The sequence below is a fragment of the Lingula anatina genome, chromosome 4 (assembly GCF_051362555.1).
Source record: "Lingula anatina isolate TDL-2025a chromosome 4, LinAna3.0, whole genome shotgun sequence".
In the NCBI taxonomy this organism is placed as follows: Eukaryota; Metazoa; Brachiopoda; class Lingulata; order Lingulida; family Lingulidae; genus Lingula; species Lingula anatina.
Window position 1 is genome coordinate 25,112,016 of NC_141770.1, and position 12,084 is coordinate 25,124,099.

At 37.1% G+C, this 12,084-nt stretch overlaps 1 protein-coding gene across 2 annotated transcripts; it reads left to right on the top strand.

The window, feature by feature from the left end:
• The first annotated feature begins 3,086 nt into the window (after window positions 1-3,086).
• On the top strand, window positions 3,087-6,609 carry LOC147762663 (uncharacterized). Of its 2 annotated transcripts, XM_087010912.1 has the most exons (3): window positions 3,087-3,504; window positions 3,741-3,807; window positions 4,357-6,609. In XM_087010912.1, exon 3 carries the CDS (start codon window positions 4,697-4,699, stop codon window positions 5,861-5,863), a length of 1,167 nt encoding a protein of 388 aa, XP_086867038.1. In that variant the 5' UTR covers window positions 3,087-3,504; window positions 3,741-3,807; window positions 4,357-4,696; the 3' UTR covers window positions 5,864-6,609. The 2 variants fall into 2 exon arrangements, with proteins under 2 accessions (XP_086867038.1, XP_086867039.1); XM_087010913.1 differs by having other exon boundaries at window positions 3,087-3,807.
• Window positions 6,610-12,084: the final 5,475 nt, after the last annotated feature.

Sequence of the window (12,084 nt, forward strand, 5' to 3'; positions counted from 1 at the left end):
ATCTATATCTCCAATAAGGTAAAGAGGATGACATTATCTCCATAATATTTTCTCCAGTGGTTAGGGGAGAGTCACATAAGTTACAGAGGGCGTTCTCTTAATGTCAAGACAGTCACTGAAGGTCACAAATACCCAGTGGACTTGCCTGGTGCCAATTATAGCAGTTTAAATGTTTTATTTTTATTAGAGCACTATATACTTAAGTGTGTATCTAATTGTAAATGAAATCAGGAAAGTATCATTTGAGACCAACCGCATCGACCAAAGATGCACATGACAGCGTTTTCTAGGTTAATACAGTTTCTCACACATAAGGCGTCAAATAAAACCTATTCAGCAACTGCAAGCACAGCAGAAATTCCAAACCGGAAAATGCAGGAATAAGAAAAGAAAGCCTAAACTGGCAAAATCGGCAAAGAAGGGCAAGTCTGTGCAGAAGCCAGCGGCTATTGCTGATGCTGGGGATTTTCGAAAACGAAATTAATTAGCATGGACTATAGTCAAGAAAAACATGGATTGAAACTAAATATTCATGCAATTATACAAAGCCGCATAAAATCTTTAAAGGAACTTTATACAGAAACAATGCAAGACTCGAAGTCTAAAGAGCTTGGCAAATTTCAGCGGGCCTATTTATTTAGGTCTCAAGAAATGTATGCCAGCTCTCAGTACAAGGCATTATCTAACTGGTTTACCAAGCAAGATGTCCTGAAGAGCAAGTTGTAACTGAAGACATTATCAAATTTAAGAACTTTGTAACAAAAGAAAAGGCTGAGCCAGACAACTTTGAAGTAGATAGATATGCTTGGTTGGGATCTTTAGTCATCTGCAAAAGAAGATGAAAGAGAGTCAACCTATATGTACACCACCACAGTTACCTCTGTTTCCCGTTTCATTGACCATCAGGTATGGTATAACTATTTACAGTGATGTTTTTTAGTATTATTGAATACAATGCCATGTCAGTTTAGATTTTTTATTTGTATGACACATTGTGAAGTTGATATAAGGTACACAAAAAGTGAGTAACCTCGGAAATACAATTATTAGATCTGATAAGAACCAAGTGGTATTGATTGAAAAAAGCCAAGAATGGGCAGGTGACAAATGCCCTGTTAGTATTAGTGCACATGTGTATTTATTGTTAGTAGGCAACTGTATTGTCTATTGTCTTATCTTAGAGGCAGTGACAATTATTTTTTTCTTTGTTGCATAAACACTGATAGACATTCCAATAACTGATTGTCAATTGTTGTTCATTAATTTCACTTCAATTGTTGTTCATTATTTCACTAAGTTGAATTGTCATATATGTCATATATATAATTATGTAAGTCACTTTCCTTACAGAAACAATGCAGAATTGTTGACTAGGCAGGAGATGAAGTGAGTCATGTTTGTAAAATAATTCATTTCAGTTTTGAATCTTAAACTGTGAAACATAGCTATAAATAATGTTTCTTTTTGGTTTAGGCTCATAATTAGACAAGGCATTTTGTGCACATAACAAAGCCACACTTTATATATATCTCTATATATAAAGTACTACCTACTTGTCGCCTGTGAGCAGTCAATCCTCACAAGGAAATACACGTGAAAGATATGTGTATATAGTTAAAGTGCTGAATGTGTCATTGCCATGGTAAGATGCAGTAGTTTAACTTTCATCCCTATCAATGGCTTAAGGAGTAAACAACTAAGAAATTAATTTTAGCCTATTTCTTGCCTGCCACTCTCTTCTGGAATTTAGTACATTATTCTTCTTAAAATATATGTAATGAACTGTGTAAAATTCTCTATCTATGTTATTAACTACACTTTCTCTTCCTCCATTATATTTGACTTTTTTCCCATTTCAGCATGAAGAAACTTCTCACCGAAGTTGAAGTGCTGAAAGGAATGGTGAGGACTAATACCTTATACCTAAAAAAGATTCTGGAGAAAGAAGCAGCTTCACTGGAAATAGGTGAAGATCAACTTCTTAAAGAATTTGATCTGCCTATTTCTAGTGAAGTTGCTCTTGAGAGGGTAGAGGAACTGTTGGAAAACAAACCATATAGGCAATGCTTGGTAAGTTTTAAAATGACATTTGTTATATTTTGCTTAGTATCCAGTATTAGTATCCTGTTAAATTGATAATTCATTTTTTTGTTAAATGATTATAAGATGTGTGTACCATGATGACATTCTCATAGCCATGTTATATTGCGGAATTCATATGCAGACACTACAGGTAATATATTTTGTAAGCTTTGTGCCTTATGTAAACTTTAATTTGGTGTGCTTGCTTCTCATTGTCTTCTAAACATTTGTTTAATTAGATAAAATGTGCTTTCTGCGAAATAAACCTCTAGCCATGTAGATATGGAGAGGTGACTGCAATGGAACATTTTGACCTGCTGCAATCAAACCCCAACATTGCTGAAAACAAAGATTTAAGTGATCTTTGATTATATGCAGCCTTTGATGAGAAATCACAAGCCTAAATAATTATCCTGATATGGTTGAGTTGTATTGTACACATGCACTTTGTACACATCTTCCAATCAATGCACATAGCCCAAGTTCTAGAATGGTTGTTTCAGAGATGCCTATCCTTACGATTTGGCCATATTTTGTACGGATTTGACAATTACGGAAGAATAGTTTTGAAATACGTTTTATTAGGGTATATTTAATATAACCATTGATTGAATTGTTTGTTTTTGTTTATACCGTAGTAAGTAGAGTCCACAATACAATAGCGGAAGTGTCGTATCTAACTATCCAATCATGTCTAGTGTAAGTAACCTATGTAGGGACTGACACATGCGTATTGAAAAGATCACCAGTTTCATTCTGCTACACACGTGTTGTCAGAAATGGCGGAGAAGCGTAAAGGCGAAGAAAATGACAAAAGCGCGAAGAAACGGAGCCAAAACTTTATCTCCAGCTACACATTACAGTGGCCTTGCTTAAAGGCAAGCAAACAAGGCAGTTGTCATACGTATTGCGAAGTGTGCCGCGTGGACATTTCCATCGCGCACGGTGGCTGGGATGACTGCCGCCGACATGTGCAGTCGAAGAAACACGCTGAATATGCCAAGTTGGCGAAGGCCGCAGTCAGCTCAAGCATGAGCAAGTTCTTACAAAAGACGACTCAACTGAAATATAATGTGATTGATGCGGAGGTTGCCTTCGTCGATCTCTGTGTGGAACAAAATCTCCCATTTTCAATTATGGACAAAATAACAGCCATATGTAAAACCAAGTTCAGTGACTCTGAAATCGCCAAATCGTTTGCATGCGGGCGCTCAAAAACAACGGCAATTGTACAGAAAAATGCCCAGCATACCCAGAAACGTTTGATCGACATAATCAAAGACAACCCTTTTACCATATCGACAGATGGTAGCAACGATACGGAGAAACTATTCCCTCTTGTGATTAGATGCGTCGATCCACAAACTTCTGAGGTCAGATCAGACGTGCTGAGTGTGCCGACTTGTAAAGGATCAGCAACAGGTAAAGTTGAAATTTTTATATGAAATAATAATATTTTATTGCAATACATGTGAATATACAAACACACACACGCACATAGTAGTGAATGGAATTTTAAAACTTCGCTAATAATATATTACAATTACTTTTTGTGGGGAATATATGCATGTATTTTATTAATATACTAACACTTTCAACCCAGTCAAGTTTGTTCATCAATTGTGAAGAGAATATATTTTCTTTTGTTTTGTTTTCAGAGATTGTTCATGTTCAGTTTTTTTTTAACAATCGTTCTGCCTGCTGAATGATCATTGATGCATGATGGTGTGTATTTTTTATTTTGTTTTTTTTTTCTTATTCAATATGATTTCATAGTAGCATTATTTGTTGAGATTAAGTTAAAATATTAAAGGGACACAAAATAGGATTTTGATCGCAATGTAAAGACATGAATCGCTTCTTGTTGAACTTACATGAGTACAATAAAAACGTTTAAAACATAAATTCAAAGATAGATGGCCTTAAACAATATCGCAAAACATAGCTATATTCACTGTCCCCTATTCAGCCTATGTAGTCAGCCATCAAGACAAACCCGCGCTTAAGCGCAGGTTTGGATATTTCACCTTTTTCCAAAATTGTTACATAAGTATGGCGAGTGTTAGAAAAGGATGATAAAAGGTGGAAAAATGCCGTTTACCTTGGGAAAATTCGTTTGATGTTAGTTTTGGCAGGAGAATCCTCTTTTGTGTCCCTTTAACTGCTTTAGTTTATAATACTTTTATTAAAACCAATGCAAATGTTATGATTCTGTGTTGCATTATGAGTTACTTGTAAATCACATTGATTTTTATATTTTTGTTGTTATTGTAGGGAAGGCCATATTTGATCTGATTGACAAAGTGTTTCAAGATGAACACATTCCCTGGACAAATTGTATAGCACTGGGGTCTGATAATGCCAATGTGATGGTCGGGAAGAAGAATGGAGTGTATGGACATATGCTTACAGTTCACCCTTCCATTTATCTGTCTGGCTGCGCGTGTCATCTGATTCACCATGCAGCTGAAAATGCTATTTGAATTCATTATTGAAATAAGCAAAAATGTCTTTGAAAATGTATTTTAATTTGAATTTAAATATTGTTTGATTATATGGTATCAGTATTGTTTTATGCAATATTCATTGAGTTTGTCCTGACAAATGTTATTCAATGTTATTTGCAGCTGCTCATTGCCTTCCATTCAGCATTGATCAGATTCTTGTGGATGTCTACTATTACCTAGACAAGAGTTCACTACGAAAATCTTCGCTCAAAGCAATGCAGGTGCTCCACGAGCTAAAAGATGCTGACATGCTGAAACATGTGTGCACCCGCTGGTTAAGTGTTTCAAGATGCCTTAACAGAGTTCTTGAGAACTGGGATCCGCTTCTCCAATTCATTAGAGAGGAAAGTTCTTCAACAAGCTCAAAGCAAGCTGATCATCTTGACCGAATGAAGGCATTCTTCAAGTCACCAACAAACAGATTGTATTGTTTGTTTTTGAAGCATGCCATAGCTGTCTTTGATAAATATAACACAGAGCTGCAGTGTGCTGAACCAAAGATCCATGTTCTGCGTAGACGCCTGCACAGTCTGCTCAAAGAACTCTTAGTAATGTTCGTCAAACCGTCAGCTATGATTTACAAGGGTGTCCTTGATGTGCAGTTCACTGTATCCAGCAACATTAAAGCCGAAAATGATCTGCTCATTGGAGATGAGGCAAAAGCATTTCTTTCTCAGAAGAAAGACAACCACCTGAGGGATAAGCCAATTCAGGAATTCCACAAGAATGTGAAATCATTCTTCTCAACAGCCTGTTCATACATTAAACAGAAGCTGCCTCTTTCATGTGAATTGCTGAAACATGCAGAAGTCACAGACATGCAGCGGCAGACTGAAAGCTATCAGTCATCAGTACAGTTCTTTCTGAAAAAGTTCCCATGCCTGATACCAGAAGAGGAGAGAGGGAAACTGGAAAGGGAGTTTGCTCTATATCAGGTAACTGACATCAGGGATATCAAGAAGGATCGGCTGGATGAAGCATGGGCAGAAATGGGACAGATGAAAGATGAGAATGGTGTACAGATGTTTCAAGTTCTGCCCAAGTTCATGTTAAGGATCCTAACCATCCCATACTCCAGTGCACACTGTGAAAGAGTTTTCAGCATGGTCAGAAAAACTCACACTGCATTCAGGCCTAACATGAGCTCTCAAACCCTGGAGGCTATTTTGATAAACAAATCAAGATCAGGGAATGCTGGGGCCAGGAGTTACACCAGGAAACAACTAGATAGCCTTAAATCCTGTTATGTTGAATCACTCAGTAAGCATGTGTAGAGAAATAAACAATAGGGAAACCTCTAGGAGTGTGATCATGCTTTAGTTTTAGAAACTAGTGCATCATACAGTTGCTAGCACAGGACAATTTAATTTCTACTCATTTAGACTTTGCAAATATTTCGTTCTATGAATTGTCTTGTAGAAAATCTTTAACTTAATTTTCTATAGTAAATCATTTATCTTAAAAAAGTTACCAATTGATAAACGAAGTGACAAGTTGGACAAACTATAAAGCTGTGGTTTTATTAACAACTTTTTACAGTGAATGTGTAATTTGTTAAACCATACAATGAATTTAATCTGTGAATAATAAAAGTGTGTATCAATAAATTCTGATGAAATAAATAATGATTATCCTAAACTTTTTACCATTTCATTCATTGTTTTTTCATAAATAAGGCCACACTTTTTTATTTTTATGGATGACATCCTCTGGGGACCCCAAAATCGGTGCGAGCGGGCGAAAAAAAAAAAAAAACAGTCCAAAAAAAAAAAAAAACTGCCTAAGAAAAGTTATGTTTTCAGAACACAGCTGGAAACACTAATTTACCACAGAAACACGTATCAAACTAACAACATGTCTTTATCCATGCTCTCAAAATATTAAAGCATTGTGAATAGGGCCTACTTCGTAGAAAGGTAAAAAGTCATGAATATATATATGCTGCATATTACCAAATGTATTTAAGGTTATTTCATGCATTCTGTTGGTATAGCAATCAATAAAACAAATATCAAATAAACAGCGTCTTTATTTCTACTCTCAGAAAATTTAAGCATTGTAAACACTTCACAGAATTGTTAAAAAATGAAGCAAAGATAGGCCTTTGCTTCCTTCTACCAAATCTAAAAAAGGTAATTTCGGTCGATGCCATTTTGTCTACTTCGACTCACACGTAACAGCCAACTATCGGGTGGCCTGTCCGACCTTCAGTCCACCAAATACCACGACGCTCTTGTCGACCCTTTTTTCGCTACAAAAAAAAACCTGGTAAGTCTATGTGCTGCTTTGGACAGAATGTCACTGAAATTTTCCGGGCGATGATCGCTGGCCGCGGCCAGCCTTTCGTATAATTGTAAAAAGGTGATATCCCCATGTCCAATATCAATGGCAAACCAATCCAAAACGACGGCCCCCGTTCTCTTTATGACTTTAATTGTCGTGTATTTTGAAATTAATGCTAGAGATGAATTTGACGGCAAAGCGGCCATATTTCCACGTGGTGATAATACGCATGCGCAGAAAGCTCATTTTCCGCACTCGGAACTACTCGGATGTCTCCGCAGTCGACAATGACAGCATGGAGCTTGCGGAATTAGCCGAGCATTGCCGATTGCATTTTCCGGCAAATTCAATCACGACGTTTGCGACAACCGACTTCCTTGGGGGGGGGGGGGGGGGGGGGATTTTTTTTTTTTTTTTTTTTTGAGAACGGACGAAAATCGGTGCGCGCGCAGGATGTCATCCATAAAATTAAAAAAGTGTGGCCTAAGGAAAAATAAAAAAATAAGGTAGTGCTTAATAACATTTAATTATTTAAATAAGGTGTTGATTAATTGGATTTGTGTTACTGAAAGTTATTAGAAAATACTGAAAATTTTACCAAAAGTCCTGATTTTAACATTTTTAGGTAGGCATCTCTGTTGTTTAAACATTTATTTAGTGTGGGTGCTTTTTATGGTGTTTACACATATACTCTCTGGTGTACTAACTGGACACTCATAACAAAGTTAACTTAGAAGCTGATGAGTACGTATTCCACCACTGCAATTGTAGAGATGCTTTCTCCAGATGAGTATTTAATAATCTTTTTGTCTGCTGTGCACTTTAACAGGGGTCGAAACAGACAGTCGCCCACTCGCCAGTGCGACTTAGAAACGTCCCGACGACTACCTGTCAGGGGTACTGGTCCGTTTTGGCAACCGCTGAAAAGTGCCGAACATCGTTGCTAAACCCATCATATATTTCACTATCAAATGGCAAAATCTGGTCAATAATCGAAGTATTTCTTGTCTCTCTCAAATCAAAGCACATGAGCGCGGCCATATTGCATTTTAACAGCAGGCCGAACATCTTTTGGCTCGAGCGCTGTGATTGGCTCCCTCGCGTTGCTGCAGCAAATCTCCACCAATAAAAGATCGTTTTGCGTTCAGCAGCTGTGACGTCACACCCCGGCAATGTTAAATGTCCTTTTTTTTTTACATTTAATAAAAAAACGTGGCGATTCATTGTAGGTATGTCAAAACCTGCACCAAAAAGAAAAATAGCCCCTGATGAGGAAACAAACAAAGATAAAAAGAAAGAATATGATGCTTCTTATGAAAAACAAAAAAGAAGTAGGCAATTTTTGCCAAAGTGAAGTTGGCAGGCCTTGGTTAAAAAATACACCAACTGACATGACTTTCACTGTGTGCATAGAACATGTGGAGGCACTGAAAGGGCAGGGTGCAATACAGTCCAGAGTGTTTATTGATGGGTGCAACAGCATGAAATCTGAGAGCATCTCCCTACATGAGAAATCACAGGCTAACAGGTTAGCACTTAGCATTGATTCTAGGTGAGAAAAACCCATACTAATTTACATATATAATAAATATAAACTTACATATAAATATAATATAAATATTAAATATAATAGTAATATTAAATTATATATAATGTTATTTAATATTAAATATAATTTTTATATAAATTTAATTATCACATGATGATTTTTATTTGTCATTGGTTATTTCTCACAACATTAAATATATTGATTAAAATATGGATATATGTAAAAGTTATATTTATTTTATAATAATTTTTTATATATCCAGAAAGTTGCAACCGGAAATGTCAAGCCCTGAACAAAGCCCTGTACAAACAGTTAAAGGAACTGACTGGAATATGTATGTGTTTAGATAATCATATAGAAATAAAAATGGATGTTAAACATGTATGGGTTTTTGTTATATATCAAGTAGCTTGAAACCACTAATTATTAACGTAAAATTTTACGGACCAGTACTTCTTAATACGGACCAGTACCTCTAAGGTCCACTGGTCCCTATTAGCCAGTCCTGCCCAAATTCTGTTTTAACCCCTACTTTAACACTTTATTAGATGTGCCTACACTAAGTACCCATGCTGTTTATAGCACAGTTTGTTTCCTTCACCTTAATTGATATCTGCAATATCTTTAATAACATAAATACCATGCTAAACTGATTATTACTTGCCTATTTTCACTTGCCTATTTTCAAATATTAGGTGAATTATTACATTTGAATAAGGCATAAAAATCACTTTTTGCACATCAAGCTGGGGGATATGTAATTCACTGAGATATGATGAGAAAGGGTTGCATTTGGTGGCGGTTGCTGGTAGACAGGTTACCAATTAATGGCTGCTTCTTTATTTCATTTGTGGGAATAAAATAATGCGACAATATGTATACATATATTCAAAACCTGTCTGGTAAGTAGATTGATGAACTGTCCACGTGGTATGTATAATATAACTACTAGAATTTCAAATTTAGGGTATCTACTTCAACCCTTATCATTTTGACAATTATGCTCTATAATTTGCACATTAGGTACAAAGGAGAAGGCACCACAAGAGCCCACTATCAGGGTTGGTGGACCTGGCAAGGAAGTTTGTAAGTCAATAGTTTCTATACTCTCAATAGCAAAAATGTCACAATGTTGTCTCCCAAGAAGATGCAGCTTTATATCTTTGATATATAAATAGAAATCTTGCATGCAGATGCTCAACCCATGACAAAATTTTGTATCCTTTTTTTAGGTCATGTAAAATCAGGACCTGAACTTCAAACTGAACCAATTGTGAAAGTGGACAGTGTCTTTGCACATCTACTAGTAGAACTGACAACGAATTGGCGGAGTTTACAGTTATTGTTCCAAACAGTGGTTTGTGTCAGCATATAAAATATATACTGGTGTCTGAAATTTGTCAGAAGAATCCTGCCATTACAGAAAAAGGTTTTTGCTTAATAACTGTCTTTTTAATAATGATAACAACTTGAACTTCAAGAGGCATCTTATTTGGATCGAGAAATCATAATTATGTTTTACCTTCTTAGTATTAAGGGGTATTTAAAAAAAACAGGAAGAGGGGCTAGCATCCTTTTCTCTCGGTAGTGACCATTAGTCATTTGGAATTAGCCATCTGGAATTAATTAGTAGTTAACTTAACCCCTGGCTCCTAGTGACCAATAGTCACGTGAAAAACAACCTAGATGGCCTGTCCAATGATCATCCAGTTGCGTAACTAATTAAGACAATAGACCAATAGCAACAAGCCTTAACTTTAGCCCCCTTTTTCAAATAAGAAGGGATGTCAGTTGAGACCGCAGCGACGCAGCAGTACAGAGCATCATGAAACTTTCTCGAATGTATTAATAACCAGCGAATTTTATTGCTTTGGTATATATAACCTACCTTGAACCTACAACAACCACTGACTACGAAACCTACTATCGAAAATGGCACAGGACTTCGGCGCCTGAGCGGCCGCATATGAGTTAAGTACAGAGACTTTGGACGTCCTGAAAGAAGCAGGGTTTGCGAGCGTTAGGTCATGCAGACTTCTAATGGACGCGCTTATTCAGAAAACGTTCGGGAAAGCCATCCCCTTGGGTCAGATTCTGATGCTACAGGAAGCAGTTGCTGCTTTCAAAACAGGGGGAAGGAGAGAGGACGAACGCGAGCCGCTGGGCCCATCGTTCCCTGGACCATCAAACAGCGAAGAACGCCAGCAACCTCTAACAGACAACAACGTGAATCGTGACCCGGATGTGAACCTGGGCGGAAATGACGCAACCCGCAACATGGCCGCGCCCTGTAACGAGGCTGTCTCGGAGATGAACCCTACTGGCGGAGCAAGGGGGGAATTAGATTTTACAAAAATCTGCCAGCTGTTGGACGAAAGGAGCCCAACTGACCCCACAGGGACCAACCATGAAGGTAAGGGCACTTTTGATCCCTTCACCACAAACAAATCTACGGCTAAACGTCACTATGACATACGAGATTTCGTAATGTTCAGACAAAACTACAACGCCAGTGAATCGTCCAACACATCGTTGCGGATAGGAGACTTCAACGTAACCCTAAACAATAGGAGACCTTCGTTAGAGACTATAACACAGGCCCAATACATGGAGGCCAGCATGAAGATTTTACAGGAGATAATTGACAAAGACAACGCTGATATGGTCACAGTTAGTAGTTACGTGGGTTACATCACAAAGATCGCCTGTATGGCCCAGACCTTCACTTGGGCGTCCCTGCTGACATACGATACGGAATACCATAAGCTCCAGGTGGCTCAGGGCTTTCAGTGGGGTACGGACAATGTCTTTTTAATGCAGCTGCTCTTAACGTCTAGACAAACGCCCTATATTGGAATAATCCGGATATTAAGATTGTGATATGTATTGGTTTTCATTTTAAGTACTCATAAACCTTAGGAAATAGTTATGTATGAATAAAGTTTTTATAAGCCCGAATCTCTGTGTTTTTTAATTGAAATATTTCAAAGTGAAACAAAATATTTGGAAATTATGCTGTCTTTTAACTTTTGTCCATTTACATAAGATGCTGAAGAGTTAAATTCATTTTAGTAGTATCCAATTATTTTTCAGGTAGTGATGATGACAAGAATGATGGGGATGAAATTAGTGGTCTTGATGGAACTTTCCCAACTCTTCAGACTCATGAGTCAATCCCTGGAGGCAAGTTCAAGAAGTCACAAGTTGACACGTTGAAAAATAGGACATTAACACCACTATATAGGAGTCAATGTAATTCTATATCGAATAATCATATTGGTTCATCATGAAATGAGAATGCACAGTGCGCATGCGCGTCAGTAGCATGAGGCGAGAAGCATGTGGTTCACAAGAAAATTTCTTGTGTGTATGTATTTTGACATTTTTGTCAATACATTGTGGTGTATTTTGTCGTTTTTTGACAATACATCTTTTTTCCAACATGTCGGAGAAAAATGAGATAGCGGAGAAAGACTTAAAAGAGAAACAAGTCGCTAGCAATAAGAAATCAACTAGTGCTGTTGTAAAGACCACTAGTGTTGCTGCGAAAACCGCAACTAACCAAGATTCTAAGATTCTAGAATACTTGCAAAGTATGAATGAAAAACTGATGTCTAATGATGCCAAATTAGACTTGTTATCCTCTAGGATAACGGATATTGA

Bases quoted from the DNA above. Each gene is read 5' to 3' on its own strand.
- LOC147762663 (XM_087010913.1), top strand. From the start codon at position 4,697: ATGTTATTTGCAGCTGCTCATTGCCTTCCATTCAGCATTGATCAGATT.